The sequence below is a fragment of the Gadus morhua genome, chromosome 3, assembly GCF_902167405.1.
Source record: "Gadus morhua chromosome 3, gadMor3.0, whole genome shotgun sequence".
Taxonomy (NCBI): domain Eukaryota; kingdom Metazoa; phylum Chordata; class Actinopteri; order Gadiformes; family Gadidae; genus Gadus; species Gadus morhua.
Genome location: NC_044050.1, coordinates 16,012,645 through 16,033,155, shown reverse-complemented (window position 1 = coordinate 16,033,155; position 20,511 = coordinate 16,012,645). Strand labels below are relative to the sequence as shown.

Below are 20,511 nucleotides of genomic sequence, written 5' to 3'. Positions count from 1 at the left end.
CAACTACATTTCCCATGATTCCTGGAGGTCACATCAACTGTGGAAAATGGCGACTTGTGGCAAGTCGGTGTCGGAAAACATCCCAGATTACGAATACATTGATGTTAACACAAAAACTTTTGATATAGGTGCGTTTAGAAATTTATGGTTAGAAAGGCTTAAGCCATCACATTACTCATACAAAGAAAAGGAAGATGAGGAATTTGAGACAGAATTATCCAAAGAATTCGGGCTCAACGCTGAAACCGTTAATGATCTGAAATCCATTTGCAGGTAATAAACCCAAGGCTGTGTTCGAACTAAACAGCATATTTCTACTATTGTATTTTGTGTTGTTTTCTGCACAATAACACGATTATCCGTTCGTTTTGTTTTGCTTGAAGCCTCGATTCACTTCGCTGCAATCCTGTGGATCGGCCCACAGATACAAACGTTGTGCCGCCCGATTCAACTCTCAGAACACTAATGTAGGTTACACACTTGTTCATCTTTACCTTAGGTTATCCTTAAGTCAAACCAATTGCGTAGGAACAACATATTGCTTAACCAAAATGTCGTTATTCCTTACAGACAAAGGAAGAGGAGACAGGATTACAAATCAAATCTCACAGTCCAAAAAGTTGGTCGACATGACCTCTATGCGGATGAGCTGGTGAGTGTTAAACAACATGTCACAATACAAAGTACTATCTCTATAGTGAATATCAGTCATTGACATCATTGTATGTTATATTATGAATTCAGAATGTAGTGGGTCAGTCAAGTTCTGGCTTGATGTTTGGAATTTAGGAGAGACTGACATTTGGAAGGAACCCCACTGAAGGAAACGAGATTCCTGAAGGAGAAGTTATTATCTCTGTCAACGTCTACTACCCCACCATTTTTGAGAGAGTTGAGTATGGATTTGGTCTAACCCCAAAACAAAAACCCTGCATAGCTGTGATCTGAATAGTTAAAATGTAGTCAAGTGCAGAAAGCAATGGGAAGCTTAAACTGTATTCAGCTGTCAATATTCATGGTATCCTTCCTATCTTTCTTCCTTTTATTATTAGTTTAAGTATATTCGACCCCACATGACTTTGTTGATGACCGGGTCCCATACATTGGCAAACTTAAGGGACGCCATTTGCTGTGTCAGTGACCTGCAAGTGTGTGGAGAATTCAGCAACACGCCCGACATTGCTCCTGACTTCATCAGCAAGGTAATGAGCACAGAGAGGCCATGTAAGCTTCCTGGCTGCAGGTTCATTCGACCATCAAGCACTACTTTGACTTTCATTCAATACCACCCTTTTGTTTGAAATGATATTATGACTCCTACTTTATGAATGATTAAGTGGCATTAATGGGTACTCTCAAACTAGCTCATGGAATAACTTTTTTGTTGCATTATTTGTCTGCTTGTTGAATGCCATTTTCAAGCGCTTCATTCAAAGTGCTTTTTTAATTCTTATTGTTTTAGGATCATTACAGGTCATCCTTCTTCTACCTGGAGGGAGTTTTCTACAATGACATGAGATTCCCAGAGTGTCAGGACATCAGTAGGTAAGTTGGCCTACTTACTATACAAAATCCTTTTTTTCTAACCACATGAATTGTGTGATTTGAAATTTCAGATGACTGCTTGAATGGTGGCCTAAGATTATCAAATATTCAGTTCTGAAATTATGTTTTACACAGAACACTGAATGGCTGCATTAGTGTTGAAATGTGGTGTTCTGTTGTGAAATTTTGATAAATGTGGGATGACTATGAAAAGGATGACACGCAGAGTTGTTAAAAAAAACACATCAGCAAAAATGTAGTCGCGAACATCGCTAACTTTCAGGCTATCCCAATTTACAACCGAGACATAAAGCCATTTCTACCAATGTTTGAAGTGAAGAATATTGAATTAGTTTGAGTACCAGAAGCGTTCATCTTGTGATAATGAGCTATGAGATAAATTTGCCACAATTTTGACATCATTATCACAAGACGAGTTATGAGTAGGATTCCATTCATTCACTTAATTTGTTAAAACGTTCCACAGTAGAAGTGGATGATGAAAGAAGTGTTAGGGATCACAAGGAAAGTCAAATATTATCCTTTTTGAAAGTTGTACATGCATGAAAGACCTGCTATGTATTCTCATGATTATTTGATTCAAATTTTAAGTGCCAACACCGATGTGTAGAACACTTAAAACCACATGTCTGTGTGTAATTAATCATCAGTATACAGCCTTTATTATGCATTGTAACATAGCAATATTCATAGCGATGATGTTCTAGATGTATCTTGTCGTTTATATTGGATTCACATTTATAATTTGGTTCTTTTATCCAAAACAACTTACAAGGGAGAGAACAGTGAAATGTAAAGAAATTTAGAAAATATCTTATTTGAATTGTCATGGTTGTGTTCCGCAGCACCACGATTGACTGGGCAAAGAGCCACAACTTCCCTTCCTACGAGAAAGCCAAGATGGAGGACACCAAGTTTATTGATCTGAAAATCAAAGTGGGCTTCCCCTATCTCTACTGTCACCAAGGAGACTGTGAGCACCTTGTCATCATCACAGATGTAAGGCAAGTACGATCAATTCAAGACTAATTGTCACCACCTATCCACGTTATTTCTGACATGCTTACTTTCTACATACAGTGAAGTAGGTTATAAATAAAATAAAAAAGGCATCCATTTTTAAGTTCCTGGAAATATCTGGCGTGATCACAGCGTCACATCTTACCAGGAATGCATCCACGTCATGAATGTGACAAATGCACCCTGTTCTTATTTCAAGGCTCAAAGCAATTTATCAAGAATTTAAATATTTAATGACTTATAAACAAATATAGCTATTGTTATTTAGCAGATGCTTTTATCGACAAGTTGCAATGAATTTAAGATACATTATGGAGCGGGTCAAGGGATTTCGACACATACATTGCTGCACACATTGGGGTTTGAACCAGAGCTGTTGGACTGGAAAAACCTCCGACCTAAAGATTACATTTTATTTGCATAGCCCTTAATCACCATTACAGTCTCAAAGAGCCTAACAGGCCAAATAATTATGATCAGCGTCCTGCCCATTGACAATGTTTGTCATTAATTATCATTCTAGTATGCGTTTCAATGGAAGTATTGGGCTCATCTCAGTGAGTTTCTTGTTGCAATCTTTCAGACTGTCCCATAAGACTGACTGTCTGGATAAGAAGCTCTACCCTCTCCTGACCCACAAGCACAGGGTGACCACACGCAGATGCACCGTCTGCCATCTCTACATTGGCAGGCAAGTTAAAATCACATGTCACAACAAATGGCCAGGCTTTTTTAAGAAAGAAAAATGGTACCGCAAATAAATAACTACTTTCAGTGCTGCCAACTCTCATGGAAATCTCTCACCTCCTATCTGAGATAGAACCATGAGTTGTTGTAATATGTGAATAAAATGAATATCTGCTACTTATAGATATGGTTTATACATTTGACGTTTTGGTCCTATTAAGCCCATTGCAGCCATGTCTGCATGAAGTAGTTATGTCTAGAGAAAGAGTTTAGCCTCGTCAAAGTAAAAGGCTGCAGTCGTAAAATAGGACCTGGGCTCCGATGTGCATCAACAATAGGTGTTTATAACAAGTGTTTAAGTCCGTTAATGTGAACTTTCAAAGATGATGGAAGATACATTTTTGTATTGGTAATAATCCAGATGGCTGACGTCAAACGACCGGTACGCTCCGTGCGACCCGTGCCTCTTCTGTGACAAATGCTTCCGGTTGCTTCACTACGACGACCAGGGAAACAAGTTGGGGGACTTCCTAGCGTACCCCTACGTCGACCCAGGTGCATTCAACTGAAGTCTCCAAACAAAGTTTAAATGGATTTTCTTTCGGATGTTGTGTTCCAAGGGTCGACTGTTCATGTTCCTGTTAATGCTTCATGGGGAAAACCAATATGCTCATTCAGTTTATCTGGTGGAAATTGAACATTATAGCACTTTCTGTAAATGTTTTGCAACACTGTTTATTTCTTATTTGTATGGACAGTGCTCTGATGAAGGAGAACCAGGTATTGTCTGTAGTTTGAAAAGGTTGAATTGACCCATGTGTATTTTGTAAAATGTTTTTCCACCTTTCACACGAGTGTCAATAGAATATTATTTAGTAATGACGGATAAGGCCACATCGTTACCTGTGGTAGCTAATTACATGATGAATTTGAGATGATTAATAAATAGGTATTTTTGCAGTATCATCAAAACAACACCTAACGGGAAACATTTGAGAAACTGCTGCTTTATTAGTGGACTCTATGATGGACAGGAAAATACTCTTATTTACATTTGTTAGAGAAACACTTAAAACATGATTGAATTAAAGCACGTTTTGGCAAAATAAACTTTGGCGTCCATCACTTCTCTATTGTACACCTGAAAAACAGACCTCAGAATACAATGGTGAAACTACTTAATCCACTAACTTGGCTTTTATACAAAGAACGTTGTGAACAGCTTCTTCTCTTGAATAACAACATTCAAATACTCAACATCTCTATTAAACCCAGGGTTTGGCAGCTTGAAACCTCTCTGATTCAAATGTGCGTTTTGAATTTTTCTTTTTTAAGCAAGCCACCCTAGTGAACAGCCAAACTAAAAGCATAAAAAAAAAAAGGTTTTGACAATGTTACCTGTGGACAAACCATGTGCATTTCACAGAACTGAGGCACATCGATAGGCGCAATATTGGAATCTGATGCCAGTTTTTTTAAATATACGTTAAGACAATGTCATGTAAGAAAACTGAGGGAAAAGTAATTTCTCCAGAAAGGTTTGTTGACTCAAATGGCATCTTCCACGCATTTCCCAGTACTGCAAAAAAAAAGAAGTATCAACAGCAGGTTATCAATACAATATTAAATAGTCTTCCCATCCCAGATCTTCGTTTCATAAGATTACTTTTCACTGAATCTTAAGAAACAAAAAAAGCAGTTTTACTGGGTTTTCTTTCTATGAATCCTTTTTATTCCATTTCTTGTCCGGTCTGAGGTCTGGGTTTAGTCTGGAATGTTAACCTTCTTTAACGATTATATGAACTTTCGTCATTCTCAACAAAGGGCTTGACACACTGGTTGATTTTGAACCTATCCATGAATAATCGGACCAAAACTTGTGCTCAGAATATCAGCTTCTAACACTACAGAACTCAAATGAGTCCATCAATCGATGGTGTCACATGATGTGAGCCTTGAGCTGGCAAGGCCCTGCTGCAGTAAAACAGCCCCGAACCATGAAGTTTCCACCCCCATGCTTCACAATTGGTATGAGGTTCTTGTGCTCAAATCCTGTCTTTGGTATGCACCAAACATAGCTACTGTTACTGTGCTATATTAACATATAACTATATTTTGGATTAATCTGTCAAACATTGTTCCAGAAGTCCTGGTCTTTTTCTAGGTGTCCTCTGGCTAACTTGCCTTGATGTTTTTTTTGACGGCAAGGGCTTCTTCCTTACACACCTCCCATACAAATCAAACTTGTGCAGTTTCTTTCTAATAGTAGATTCATGTACTTCGAGATCAACTGTGGCAAGAGCTACCTGTAGGTCCTGTGATGACATTTTTGAATTTTCTGAGACTTCATTAAGCATCTTGAGGTCTGCTATTGGGCTGAGCTAGGATGGCCTGACTTGGGCATGTTTGCAGTTGTCTTAAATGTCTTCCACTTGTCACAAGTCTGGGGAGGTTGTGGTTAGGACGATGGGAGGGTTGTCATAACTTTTCCCTCAAAAGAAAATCGAATTTCTATTAATATCTTCCAAATAATTAAATAATAGTTATAATACATCCATCTCTAAATCATGTTATTAAATGTCCATGTGTCTAAATGTGTTAAAACAAAAGGCAAACAATTTCATGGGGTGTCTTAACTTTCCACATGACTATGCCTTTTAGAAACCTTTTAGAAAACCCAGAATGAAATAAGCCAGTTGTTCTGATGGCCCCCGCTATATTGATGGCCATGGCTGAATGGACCCCTTTTTGTCTTACCTATTATCTCCAAGTGTGGTCTCCTCATCAGCCTTTTCCCTCTCAGTATCCTTCTTGTCTAACAAGTTGAAATCACCATTGGAGATCTTATCTATTTTATTTTTTTCAAAGAGAAAACACACACACACACACACACACACACACACACACACACACACACACACACACACACACACACACACACACACACACACACACACACACACACACACACACACACACAAATGAATAACCTAGCCCAACTCAAGAGGAGGATTCAGAAGTGCATGTGATAACACATGCCTCAGCCTGAGCACCACTGAGGTGAAAGGGATAGTTTGGTCAATCTGACATGCTTTAGTCTAAAACAGAACCTCTCATTGTGGATGGTGCTACTCCAATGAATGGTCGGGCCTGGGACGGGAAGAAGTGGTGGAAAGCCTTCTGATCACACCGATTGGTTTAGTGCTTCATGCAGAGTAATCACAGTGGGATCGTACGATGTCAAAGTAGGCCACATGACGAGTCTGTGAGACGCCTGAAGAGCAACCATTTTCTTCATCACATGAAATAAATCGATGTATGGAACAAATCTTTCATGGTCATGCTTAAAGCACCCATAGACTCTTCATATGGCTCATTTATGACCATGTATATCTGGTCAGGTATGGTCGGATTACAGAATTATTTGAGCAGGCTTGTCGTTGACAGTCGACCATAGAAAAAAAGGTCATCAGTTTTCCTGTCACTTTATTTTTAATGTTAATTTGTGCCAGCATTACATTTATGTACCTTTACCGGCGTAGAATCTGAAAAAGCAGCCACTACCTGGCTTTGAATTCAAACTAATCCTTGGCTCCATCACAGTAAGCTCACCTGCATTCATTTCCCGGGCTTGTTCGGCTCTTTTCAGCGCTCCCTTCTTGGCCTCCTCATACTGCCTTTGCTCAGCGATGGACTTATTGAGCACCTGGCTGATCATGGAGTCCCCCTCCCCCACCAGGAACATGCTCTTAAACTTGTTGTACAGCATGCTGGCCTTGTCCATGATGTCCTGGCTGGCCTTGAACCTGCGGATCTTGGAGCAAGACCACACATCATAAGTGACCCACAAATAGGGAGTCCTGTAAGCTCACACTGAGTGTTGGGTTGAATGGAAACACTTGCACCGATGCTGTGGCCTCGGGTTAGTGAAGCGAAACCAACGGTGTTGGGTGAATCCCACGGATATTTTAATTCCAAGTCAATGTTAAATCATTATTACTCACATTATATCAAAAAGTACCGAATGTATATTTTTGTTATCTATTGGAATTTTTAGATAAATTATTCATCCACAGTTCAATGAGATTTGGTCAGGTTTATAAGATAAGACAGGAAATCCCAGGGGACGGGACAGGACATGCAAGCCTCAACATATCCTACCATGAGATACAACATCGATTGAGTTTAAAGTTGACCAACCATTTCAAAACTCAATCCATTGTATCACAAAAAAAATACCTTGTTTAATGCTATCAAACATCCATCAGGACATTACGGCCATTTCAAATTCATTTTCCGTAAATTTTCCATCCATATAATCCCCAGGTAAATGTATCCAGGGACAATTGACCTGTCGCTCAGCTCCGCCCTTAGAACGCAGATGAGCCAATGACATTCCAGCCTCAACTACTCTAATTTAATGGTGGATTTATGTTGTTTGTGTAAACCAAATGAGTCGGTATCCGGAGAGGCTGCAGCATGGGGTATATTTCATCCCTTTTCCCAAGCCACAACAGGACAAGAAAAAGTGTAATGTGGATCAGACTGTGTGGCAGGCCAGAATACCAACTGAATTTAAACTCGTCACCTTCTGTATGTATTTTTGAAGTTTTGAATATACCGCTCCATAGTGTAATGTAGTCCCTTTCGATTCCTCCAGGAAGAAATTTATTTATTTTTTGCCCAAAACTTATCCAATACCTGTTTTGATATACCGTCAGCAGACATTTTTCCATATGTTTTTGTTATCTAGTCTGGTTTGTCCAAGTTCGTCAAGGCTCACGACGGGGGCGTGACTTAGCGACCTCGTGGGTCGCTAAGTTCCTTGTGGGTTCCAACATGAAGGACATTTTAACTTGTTGCATGATACAACACTGTATATTAGGGCCCGACCGATTCATCGGCCTGCTGATTTAATCGGCCGATTATAGCCTTTTTGAAAATAATCAAGATCTGCCAAAAAGACGCCGATTACAACCGATTATTATTATTATTTTTTTAAATGTTATTGCGCTTAGTATCCTGCAGATTGGGCTCCTACTCGCCTTGCTAACTAACAACTTTAGCTGGAGTAAAAAAGAGGAGATGGAATTTTACCGTACAACATGAAAGCACGTTCGCTCAGGCAGCTGCGCGCTCACCTCACCAATGTACACAAGACGCGTTGTTTTTTTTGCATGTTGTGCCTGTTTTTCTTTAGGTCCCAGGCCATGTTAATTTGTTATACTGTAGACTCTAACGGTGAGACCATACTGCTCAGCACGCACGTGTTAGTCACTGCTCACGAGCGCAGCACATTGGGAGTTGGTTATTTATTTCACATTTTACATTACTCATTTTTGACTAAATGTATTCTAAAACACTCAAAGGTTCTGCATTCAATTCACATATTCGTCAAAAGTGTTTAAAGTATATTTAAGGTATCAAAAACTACGTTTTATATGCTTGTTTTTGTTTTGTTTTTAATCGACCGATTAAATCGTAATCGTAATTTTTCTCTGAAAATAATCGGCATCGGCACTCAAAAATCAATATCGGTCGGGCCCTACTGTATATGTTATATAACCACATTTGAAGACCTAGGCTGGTATATTTATTCATATGCCACCTCTAAGGGAATGCGATGTTATGGGGACAACCATCTGCTATTTGATGAACCAACAATAATAGCCAATAAAATCCTGAAAGATCAATAAACCATTATTTCTTGATTCAACCATGTCATTCTGCCGTGCTAATTAGCGTTTCCACTACAGGTTTAAGTGTGCCGTACCGTACCGCTCCCGATATGGACCAAAGTGAGCCTGCCCCGCCTCAAAGTGGGCTGTGCTGACGTCAGCCCTGTTTGCCGTTTGGGCGAGAAGTTGTCTCTCCAATTGTAGGAATATAGACCTTTAAAAATACAATTAACTATATGTTCTTGTCTATGTGGCGCATCGCCATGCATGCACGAAGAGTAGGGCTAGAGTTCTCAACAGCTTTCTAGAACTATATTAAAGCCTTATAATAAAGGGTAATATAGGTTTAATAGAAATGCACCCCAGCAACGCTAGTTTGACAATATACTCCGGCAAAACTCTTTGAAAGAGATTTTTTTTGAATTTTGGTTAAGATTAGTCATTCTGTAAAGAATGGTTATTGTACAATACTTCCATCTATTAGTTATTTCTTATATCAAGGACATCGTGTGGCACCTGGGGAAAAATCTACAAAACATTGTCCAGTGTGTAAAGAGGACTATGAAATAAATCGGCTCTCGATGAGCTATTGAGACTGGGAAGCAAGGGGGAACATTGAACGTCAAACTGAATACCTCATCCGGATATCATTGTATGTCGCCGTCCGTGTGAAACAACCTGAGTATTCCAAATGCGTCTTAAACAAATCGATCCGATTTTATTGTGGGCTATAATGCAAAACTAAAAGGGGAATAAAAGTTTGAGTGATGTTGCATCATCAACACGAGACAAGCGCGTCATCAGTTAAAGACACACCTTCAAATGTGGAGCCCGGTTGCAATGGAAATGCAAATCCGAGCAGTGTTGGGCTGCAGTGCCGTGCCAGGATAGTAGAGTGGAAAAACGCCATAATAGAACTGACATCAATATACATACAGTCCATTAGTATTGTATACTCCTAATGGTATTCAATGTATATTGCTTCACTATATACATAAACTGCTTGTTTATTTATTGGCTCATCTCCAGAGAATCGGGTCTGGGGTGATCCGGAGTTGCCCTTTCACACATGCAACACACAGCGGGAGATAAGCCACTTGCTCGTTGTTAATTCAGATTCTCCTGACTTTACACACTTCACATGCTAGCTCCATTCTAAATAAAAATGATAACACTCTGCTCTCCCTCTCTCCACTCCAAACCACGGCCAGTGGCCACCCTAGAAAATCGAGTGTTGCTGGAAAAAGGATTTCCTGAGACTGCAGCACCTTGATTATCAGTTCCAATCCAAAACGAATTAGCTTTGCACTAAGGGCTTGAGGAGGCAGTAGCACAGGGCTGGATAGCCTGCAACCAAGCCTAGAAGACACCACAATAGACCAGGAGGGAGTTGTCCTCACCTTTTTCAGCGTGGCGATGAGTTCACTTTGTTTCTGCAGGTGCTGCGTGGTCACCTGCAGCGTGCCAATCTCATCCAGCGCCTCCAAACACTTCCTCACGTCCTGGGGACGGGGGGGGGTCGGGGGAGGGATTACACATGTTCAAATGAAATGGGATCCATCTTCCTAGTACGATATATATAGTGTGATAGCTAACCGTATCCGGAAACTAACCGGGTGGTCGATTTTTAGAGATATTTTGATTTCCCCATGCAACCTTTGCAGTTTGGATTCTGTTGAGATTTCTGTAGAAAAGAATGATCAAATTCAATAGAAGATCAACATAGTTAAAGAGGAAATACAACGTTTGTAACATTTACAGTTGCGTGCCAATAACTGAGGCTCCCTTTCATTGAAGACTACGGACGTACAAGTATTTTTAGGAAAAGAATTAGACATACTTGTTATAATAGTCATGGTTTGGGTTGTAAAGGTCATAATTTACAAATATCAAATTATCGCAACAACGATCAAACCAACCTATACCACAGTCATAAGGGTCATAAGAGGATAGTCATAAGTAATTAGTCATCACAACGGCCGCTTGTTCGCATTGTTGGTTCCCAGAATCCATAAATAACAGCCATGAATTATAATAATCATGTGAAACTCAAGACATCACAATCACATCAGGGAAGGATCACAGGTTTCTACGGCTTGCCTTTTATGAACCTTTAGGAAAATGACAAGCTTACCTTTTTTCTTATCCCCTTTCCTCTCTTCACCTTTCTTTGCATCGTCTTTGCTTTGTCTGCAGGGAAACGTGAGATTAGAAAGTTTTCCACTTTCATTTTTAGTTTATTTTGCAAAGCAGAGCAGCGATATTGTACAACTACTGTGAGTCGGCGAGTGAATGAAGTGCGTGTTTATGTGTGCACTTACTCCCTGAATTCATCCGCCTTGCGCCGCCTTACATCCTTGTCACTGTCCATGGAGTTGGGTGTTCTCTTTCGATTCTTGCTTTTCTGGTCATCACAAAACATCCCATCATTAAAAAGCTTTTTTTAAATCCGACCTTCCCTTTATATTTCCAAGAAAACATCAGTAAATGTATGAGACTTAGAACGCAGATTTTTTGAAAATAAATGCGATAATAACCGCTTTAGTCAAATATCACTGAAACACATCAAGATTGTAAGTGATCCTTAATGACTAACATATACAAGTAAATAAATACAACGCATAAACATTTTTATAATAAACATTATTTGAACCGCTCAATTATGAAAATTTCAAGTCATAACCTATTTCTGCCTTATACTTTTACTTCATTTCAGGTTCATGTATCATTTCCCTCAACATTCACCTCTTCAATCTTGTACTCTCAGCACTAAAACACCTCTCATCATGAGTCCCTCTAGGCTCGTTCTACGGTCAAACAGTGGTCCACCTGCCTCCTCGTCCTCCGAGCCGGAGGAGCTGTCCTCCTTGGGCTGCCTCTTCCTCTTGGCCTCGGGCTCCTTCCCGTCCCCTTCCTTCACCTTGCTCTCCTCCTTCCTCTTCCTCTCCTGTTGCTGCTGCTCTGCACTCCTGAACTCCTCCGCTGTCCGCTTCCTCTTCCTGTCCGACTCTGCAGAGTCCCTGGGGGAGAACGGAGACGGCTTGGGATATCAATATCCATTTAGAATCAATTGTTGTAAAAACTATATATATATATATATATATATATATATATATATATATATATATATATATATATATATATATAGGAACCTACTGATTCCTAAATATTCTGAACCAGTAGGTTTTATAGTATCCTGAATCACACATTTTAGAACACATATCTAAACCAAGATGTCCCTGAATCCCTGTTTCTGTACGTTTGTAGATATGGGAGGGGGGAGGGAGTAGTGGAATGTGATTACATTTCACTGCCAGAGCCCTGGAGGTCCTGCTGGTGGAGGGAGAGGCTCTTCTCAGACCTGGGCTTCCTGCCTCGCCGCTTAGGACCTTCTCCACCTGCTCAAGCAACGCCCACAGACAAGACTCTTTCATGTTCACATTTCCATGGACGCATGCCGGAGGCTGAAGGTGGGTAAAGGGATGTCCCCAAAGGGATGGTCTACCTGAGGGGCTGGCTGGACTGGCAGGGTCCTCCTCCTTCTCAGAGTCCTGGTCGCCATCACCCTGGAAACCAAGAGACAAAAAAAGAAGAGGAAAGAACTTCCATGGTAAGAAGGCTGTCATATACTGTAATGGGGACCTGTGAGTCCTTTTAGACTGTATCTGTGATCAAGGGCTAAACTAATTAAATGGCCTTAATAAGGGAAAAGCCATTGATACCATTTGCTGCAGGAAGCAAAACCAATGTCAATGTTAGAAGCTCTTCATCCCCAACTCCATCACCAGAGCAGCCAGCACAACAGGCCTCCATACTTGTTAATAAAAAACAACAAACCTTTTTCTTTCTCCCTCTTTTTGGGTTAGCTGCGTCTGAGGTTCCCTTTTGTGAAGAATCCTTGAACATGAAACCTTTGGTTAATGCCTTTTTGACCAAGCCACCATATTTCACTGTCTATAGGTGTTCTTGGCAAACCACCAATGGTGGATGTTATAAAAAAGCGAGGTAAAAATTGAGCAAGATAGGAATTTGGGCAAGACCAGAAAGAAATAAGTTTGACAAAATATACGTTCCTTATAGTTTGAGTCTGGGTTTGGGGTTTTAGACCCCTCTAGTGTTAGAAAGCTATAACACATCTGTGCTCTCGAGCAATACATTTATATAAATTTGATAGGATAAGTGTATTGAGTGTGTATCTAAAACGCTATATTAAACAGCAATACAAACAGTATAAAGGGACAGCTGACCTGTTTTAGCACTTATTATTACTGCCATGCAACTAAAAGGTCAGATAAACAGTGCGAAGAATGGAAATCAAAGCAGCAATAAGAGAAGACATAAATATCCTCAAACTAATTCCCAGTTTATTCCTTGTTGGCACAGAACAAACCATCCCCATCTGGTATATAAACTTCTGTGCCTACTTACAACACAGGTATTCAACTGTGTTCCAACTCGCATACGTATTTAATTGTGATTCCACGTTTGTCCAACCTGCACCATAAAAAAGCCATCATAAATACCCCAAAACCAAAGCATACAAATCAATTACAAATGCCTAATGGAACCAACCACCACCAGAGTAAAACCCCACACGTGCACCCATTCAACACTGGGCAGGAGAACCTGTACGTTCTACGAGGCCAACCCCATGCAAAGTACGTACATCCTGGCTTTCAGGGCCCTGACCAGACACCTCCAGAGACCCTTCCTCCTCCTCCTCCTCCTCCTCCTCCTCCTCCATCATCATCTCCTCCTCCTCCTCCTCATTCTCTTGTCCAGCCTCACTTTCTGGAACCTGAATTCCCCCAAGACACGTCATAGATCCGAGTGTGGGCAGGGTTAAACGAGTGTTTGGAAGAAAAAGCAAAGTTAGTGCCAGTCCTTACGTCCTCTATTCTCTTCTTGGGAAAACAGTCTTAAGCTCCCTTCAGCTTCCTTGGGCAAAACCAAATTAACAGAAACATGTACAATGCATCAAGGTGCCAATCCCACATAGGACAGAGAAGCAGAAGGCATGTTAAGGCAGTTGGTAAGATAGAGAGAGACTTAACAGACAAAAGGCCTATGAAGCAGCCGTAGACCTATGTAATGGCAGCATAAAATACAAGAGACTGAACAGAAAAGGCTATCTTGGATAGAAAACACACCAACAATTAAGGATAAAATAAGAAAATTAAATTGCATCTTCAGCTGTGGCTTCATTAGTTCAGTTGCCCTTAAGTTGGACCAGTAGTGCCATTCACTATCGAGTCATTTAGCAGATTCTTTTGTCTAATGCAACTTACAGTGAATTCATATATTATCATTAGTGTTCAGGTAGGAGGTGGCATCTTGCTCAAGCATGCAGGTTGACTGAAGATATTGGTTACCCCTGACCTTTTGGCTCGAAGGGAGCACCCTGGACGACTGGACAATTATAACACCAGTATTGGTGTTGATTGACATACAAGTCGGGGGTCCCCCTCCCTGCAGCACGTTCAAAATTGGTCTTTCAATTATTCCATAGAATGAGCATTTCATTCGAACGGTCGAATAGTGGGCATTTAAGCGTGGCCTTGCCTGCATCAGCATTCTTTTCATGATTTTATGTGTTTTAAAAGAAGAAAATGTTAAGGCAGTTCAGAGCAGACTGTTAACCATATATGCTTAGAACAGATTTAGATACCTGCTTTGATATGATGAATCTAAGATAAATTTCTACTCATGAAACATAACTTATTTTAGCCTATCTATCTGTTAATGGTCCGAGTACAAAACACCCAGCAATTAGGAAGTAACGCAATAATCGCCCGCATTGTTGCGGGCCATCTTTGTTCATCAGTCATATTTTACTCTGAGGTTAGTATTACTAGAGTTCACATGCAATACTATTAGGGGTTGGAGCTTCGATGCAGTGTTTCAAACCCTCGTTCCTCATGTGACAGACACTAACCAAATGTATCATTGGAGATGTGTGTGATTGGATCTACTCACTTTGAATTTCAGCTTTTTGACGTCACAGTCTTCGTCACCCTCTGGACCGCCGTCAGAACCTTTCCCGCCCATCGTATCCAGAGTAGTCGGCTTTAAACCACACAGAACAATACCCACATTCATCACAAACAACACCCTCCACCAGGAGTGAGCAAAAGTAGAAAATTACATGAAAGCTATAATATATAAAACACACATACTGTAATATATACATACACACACAGATACATATATATATATATACATACACACACACACACACTATGTATTTAGCTATATAGAATTAATATTATACACATCCTTGAAATAAGAACAAGTAGGTCTACAGATATAAAATGCTAATTTGATATAGAGTAGATTGAAGGAAGAAATAAGGAAAATAAAATAGTGAATGGTGTACCTTGGGTGCAGTTAACTCAACATTTGGATTGTTCTCAATCTCCCATAAGCCTTCATTGAAGCCCTTTCTTTTATTAGGCTTTGCATACTTCTCTTTGTTAGGATGGTAAGGAAATACGTCTTTTGGACCAAGGAATGCACTGTTCAAAAAGAGAAGAGTATTTGGAATGTTGTTGTTGCCAATCTCACCCATTGTTTTTTTCTAATGAGGAGTTTCCTGTGTCACATGATCATTTAATTATTTATATATACATAACTTTAGGTCATATTACATAAAATAAATAGCAATATAGTGATTTTAAATCTTAAATGTTTTGTGTTAATAAATAGTAACATAGTTGGCGAACATTCTGAGACCGATTGTCTTTCAGGCACACTAACTATCAAAGTAAATCAGGTCAGAAATACATAATTTGTGTTAAAGTCATTAACAATACTTACGTTTCATGGGTGCCAAAGAAAAAGATGGGGAACTTGATGTTGGACGGTTTCACAGCACCGTCGGGGACTTCATCAATCTAGCAGCAATAGAAAGAGACCAGTAAATAGAGCAAAAATTAAGAGAAGCCACCGTTTATATTACTCATTTCCTGGATGTACCGTTAACCATTACTTACTCTGGCAGGCCAGTGGGGATATCCCTTCATTTTGGCAAAAATCAGATCCCCGGGTTTGTAATCTCGAGCCATATTCACAGTTTTGGCACCTAGCAAACAATAATTAGGTGAATAGACCAGCATCCATCCTCACATCTGAAAAAGTTTACACACGCCGCACTGACTTTAGTGGGCGTGTGGCCTCTCAAGTACTTTCACGCATTCAAGACGGAACTTATTCATGAGAATTCTGTTCGGTCTCCATTAGATGTCCAAACAAATAAATCCACACAGTGCATGTCATTACATACCGTTCAAGCAATAAGCGTAGAGTATGTGTCAATACTAAAGTGAATAGATGTAACATTACTACGGGATACAGAGTTCACCTCTACTAGTGTGCGTAACAGGCAACCTGCTAGCTAGCTCGAGAAATACATCGTATAACACATACAGAATATGTTCGAGCGGTGAACCTTCAGTAGCGTCTCATTACATGCTTCAACGACATCAATGCTAACTGAAATAATTCACTAAAGGATGTATTCGAAAAGTATAAGGGTTGTTTACCTGAAAGCGCAGCACTACTCTTCCCGTACACACTGCACGTTTTCCGCTCCCGCGCTGTCCTGCAACGGACTATACCAAAAAAAAAAGCAAAACAGGGGGGAGTTTCTATTTTGACTACATTTATGTATAAGTATACATAGAATGATAAGGCTGATGCTTTTTTATGATGAATCTTTGATAAATAAATACATCTTAAAGACAATCAATATGCCATAAGATATTTTTTTAAGTAAATATATGATACTCATATGATAACTCTACCCCGGATGCGAATGGACGTCACTCGTATGAGCAACTACTGGTGAGCAAAGGATCCTTGGTGGTACTGATGCTGAAGCACACGAGGAATAAACCGGGGCTAAATAGGATTAGTAGACCTAACCGTATTACTTACACTAACCCTGCTATTTATAGGGTTAGGGTAAGTAAAAGGTTGAGGATTAGTCGTAGGGTTTGGGTTATTACTAACGCTAACCCTATTACTTACCCTACCATAACACATTATTTTTCCTCAATCCGACTCCAGTGTATTAATTTCTTGCTTTTGCAAATAGTTAATTTTTCCTTGTTGAATAGAATTTAATCCTTCCTCTAATAGCGCTTATAACTAATTTAATTTGATAATTTATTTATTTTGTATTACATTGCTTTATTTATGAGGGTTCTTCCCTCTGTGGTTATTAATAGTCCTATCTGCGCTTGATTATCATTATCACTAATGCTATTATTATTTGTATTTGTTTTAATTTATTTGTGCGTTATCACAACACTTTATTGATTTTAATGTTGTAGTTGGATTATGATTCCCCCACCCCTCCCTATCCGAGCATTTTATTTTTATTTCAACCTTCAGTGGATTGAACGGAACGAAGCCTTTCGTCTTGATTCCCACTGTGTCTTTCTAGCGCCCCCCAGAGGACAGCCTCCTCTGCTACAACACATTGAAACTTACACCACTACATTTATAAAGTAGGCGAGGCTATTTTGCTATGGACATTGGGTAGTTTTGCCATCTACGCTTAATATTGACCATTTCACTCTCGCCAAGGTAACCAGAGTAAGTTATACTTTGATTCACCGCTTCGTCTGATTTTACTTAATAATTCACCCGTTGCAGCTGGTGAATTTGATTTGGTTTCACGGAAAAATCACCTGTTGCTGCGAGAACTTCGTTTGGCTCTGTTCATTCACACCAAACTGCCGTTTCCCCAACCGTTTAGAAAAAAAATTCGTGGACAAGGTAATCTTAAAATTAATTTCGAAATTGAACCGAAAGGGGTGACTATTCCTGTTTCACAAATAAAATATAAAAATATTGCTATAGTAGTAGTTTTATTTGTAGTAGTTCCGGATTTGATTTTTCCAGATTATTATTATTTTTTTAGTTAATATTGTTTCACATGTTGTGCATGGATAAAGGGCTTGTACATCAATGCAGAGATATTTTGTTTTATAGTTGTATTAGGCCTATACTGCAATCCTTAATTAATCTAAATAAAATATAACCTGAAAACTTTGTTTTATCACGTCCCGCATGAAAAATGTGGTGACAGTTTCAACCAATGCCTTAAAAATAATTTCATTATTAATTAATTGAACAATCCAAAAAATCATTAGGCCTACGGGTAAAATAACAACATTCCAATCAGTTGGATAGGAATCAAAATGTTTCTTCCTTTTTCCCCCTGAGGGAGATTTTGCTTGCTCGTAGGAGTGTTCTGTCAGTGTTGGGGAAGGATTGATTTCCACTTTCCTTTCAAGTAGGTTCGGCATTGGATAAAATGCTAGGCCTATCCAAAAATGAAAATGATTTTTGAAATGTATTCCTATTTTATTCCAAAATATAAAACAGAATATTAATCCAAACTGGTTCTTTGACTTTTATTTTTTATTTTGGTGTGCTATATATAACACTAACCTGTTAGATTCACATAATGCATTAATATATTAATAAAACACATCACTCATGTTGCTATAATGGTTAGATATTAAATTATGTGGTATTCACCACTACAAATTGTTATATTATGTTATTGATGTAGCCTATACGTTTCGATATAGACATTATTTTATATGTTCAACATTGTCAAATGGTTATTTTGCCACTAGATGCATACAGTTGTAGTCATATGTGCAAAAGGCAGATGTATATATTATTTTTTAGAAGGGAAGGTGCCCAAACAATACCTATAGACTTCCCCGATTCAAATAAAAATATTTAATCTGCTATTAAGAAAAGAAGAAATGTTGTCGACGTTGTATTTTGAGTAATCGTAATAATGTTGAATCAGAGATGCATGCTTTCTGAAAGGTTTTTTTCAGAAATAGATAGAGCTATACGGAGGATACAACCCAATAAATTCAATGTTAAATGTTATTATGATTATTATGATTATTATTATTATTAATAAATATTACAACTTTTCGGCATTATTCAAAAATGTTGTTTGATTGTCAAAGCATACATTTATTTAAGAGCATGGTGGATTGTGTGGATTTAGCGCCCTCCAGTGGTTATCTTTTCATTTAGTCCATCATGGCCCCTCTTCGACAGTACAACTGTACTCTTTCACTATTAAAGAGGTTTTGTTATAGTTGAGTTTCCCTCAACTTTGTTCCCGAAACACATAATCTCTATCAGTTTGTTTGTCGATTTACAATGCAATGTGTGTGTGAATGAATGCATGTATGTGTATAGTTGTTTGGAATGTACGGATGGGTGTGTGTGTTTCTGCGTACACATGGGTTCATCAGTGTGTATGTGTGTGTTTGAAAACGTGTAGAGGATGCATATGTCCATGTGCGGTAATGCATGCCAGCGCATTAAGCACAATGGAAGGAGATGCTGATAAATGTGAAGGACAGGTCCATTAGCCGCAGGGTCCCAGAGAAGGGGATTGGGGAGACGCGGGGGCCGAGATGGACAAGAGGAGAGCGGACAAGACAAAGGAAGGAGGAGGGGTAGAGGGGAGACACCGGCCGATGCTCAGGAATAACTCAGAGGAGCTGGCCGGCCCCCCTGCATGGCCTGGGAGTAAGAGACCTTGACGCTGGAACCCAGCCAGACACGCACGCACAAACACACACACACACACACACACACACACACGAACACATACATGCAAAGCTATCTGATCTGCAGCCCTGCTCCTGTAAGTGTGTGTGTGTGTGTGTCAGTGTGTGTGTAGGTCGATGAGTATGTGTGCTAGGAGCACGTATATTTATAATTGTGTGTTGCTGTCGTGATATATATATTTTTTAAGTTAACTGTCCAGATCGCTCTTAGGGCCGTTGAGTTCGGCTATACAACCAATTTAATAACATCAGTGAGGTTATGCTTCTATTCCAAGAGGGACCATTATATTTGTCTATGGCATTCATAATCACCTTCACTCCCACCCATCTCACTCCAAAGCAAAGCCTTCAGCTGTATTGTTTTTGATGTGATAATGCGCATTATCAAAATTTTATTTTGCAATTATCTTGATGGCACTTTATATGATGAATCACTCGCACATTGTGCGCTTTAAAACCTGCGTTAGAAACCTATGCATATTGTCTTCAGTAAGAAAGTGTCTGCTTGCACAGTACTTCTGCCATCTATTGATCAAAACAAAAACATGAACGACAACCGACAACACACTTCAGTGTGACATTGTCTCAAGATCACCTTTCCAATGCATCGTGAGTGATGGTGTCCTTGAGCTCAGTGTTTGTGTGTGTGTGTGTGTGTGTGTGTGTGTGTGTGTGTGTGTGTGTGTGTGTGTGTGTGTGTGTGTGTGTGTGTGTGTGTGTGTGTGTGTGTGTGTGTGTGTGTGTGTGTGTGTGTGTGTGTGTGTGTCATATACATGGATTGGCATCTTTCCTTATACTTGCTGGCAAAGCTTCAGCTAGTTGAAGGGGGCTGGGCAGGGGGGTCTTTAGAGAATGATAAAGTAGTCACCAGCCAGGTCAGCATATTCATTAACTCCTGCTCACTCTCTCTCTCTCTCCTTAGTAAGTAGTACTTCTCCATAAAG

At 39.6% G+C, this 20,511-nt stretch overlaps 2 protein-coding genes across 5 annotated transcripts; one reads left to right on the top strand and one right to left on the bottom strand.

The window, feature by feature from the left end:
• The first annotated feature begins 11 nt into the window (after nt 1-11).
• On the top strand, nt 12-4,383 carry snapc3 (small nuclear RNA activating complex, polypeptide 3). Its single transcript, XM_030351655.1, has 9 exons — nt 12-273; nt 384-467; nt 571-652; nt 790-891; nt 1,053-1,202; nt 1,463-1,545; nt 2,412-2,570; nt 3,170-3,277; nt 3,695-4,383. Exons 1-9 carry the CDS (start codon nt 47-49, stop codon nt 3,840-3,842), a joined length of 1,143 nt encoding a protein of 380 aa, XP_030207515.1. The 5' UTR covers nt 12-46; the 3' UTR covers nt 3,843-4,383.
• Nucleotides 4,261-16,556, bottom strand: psip1a (PC4 and SFRS1 interacting protein 1a). Of its 4 annotated transcripts, none has more exons than XM_030351652.1 (17): nt 16,493-16,556; nt 15,944-16,032; nt 15,768-15,844; nt 15,328-15,466; nt 14,928-15,017; nt 13,618-13,749; nt 12,789-12,848; nt 12,457-12,517; nt 12,256-12,349; nt 11,785-11,971; nt 11,273-11,355; nt 11,086-11,141; nt 10,565-10,635; nt 10,352-10,453; nt 6,886-7,087; nt 6,031-6,121; nt 4,261-4,852 (listed from the first exon to the last, which is right to left on the bottom strand). In XM_030351652.1, exons 2-17 carry the CDS (start codon nt 16,013-16,015, stop codon nt 4,822-4,824), a joined length of 1,548 nt encoding a protein of 515 aa, XP_030207512.1. In that variant the 5' UTR covers nt 16,016-16,032; nt 16,493-16,556; the 3' UTR covers nt 4,261-4,821. The 4 variants fall into 4 exon arrangements, with proteins under 4 accessions (XP_030207512.1, XP_030207511.1, XP_030207513.1 ...); XM_030351651.1 differs by having other exon boundaries at nt 15,944-16,078; nt 16,493-16,528; XM_030351653.1 differs by lacking the exon at nt 13,618-13,749 and having other exon boundaries at nt 15,944-16,078; nt 16,493-16,528.
• Nucleotides 16,557-20,511: the final 3,955 nt, after the last annotated feature.

Bases quoted from the DNA above. Each gene is read 5' to 3' on its own strand.
- snapc3 (XM_030351655.1), top strand. From the start codon at position 47: ATGGCGACTTGTGGCAAGTCGGTGTCGGAAAACATCCCAGATTACGAA. The intron at 2,571-3,169 runs GCAAGTACGATC...GCAATCTTTCAG, and splicing joins GTCATCATCACAGATGTAAG to ACTGTCCCATAAGACTGACT. The intron at 3,278-3,694 runs GCAAGTTAAAAT...GTAATAATCCAG, and splicing joins TGCCATCTCTACATTGGCAG to ATGGCTGACGTCAAACGACC.
- psip1a (XM_030351651.1), bottom strand. From the start codon at position 16,066: ATGCTGGTCTATTCACCTAATTATTGTTTGCTAGGTGCCAAAACTGTG. The intron at 11,142-11,272 runs GTAAGTGCACAC...GTTTCCCTGCAG, and splicing joins AAGGCGGATGAATTCAGGGA to ACAAAGCAAAGACGATGCAA. The intron at 10,454-10,564 runs GTTAGTTTCCGG...CCCCGTCCCCAG, and splicing joins CTCTAAAAATCGACCACCCG to GACGTGAGGAAGTGTTTGGA.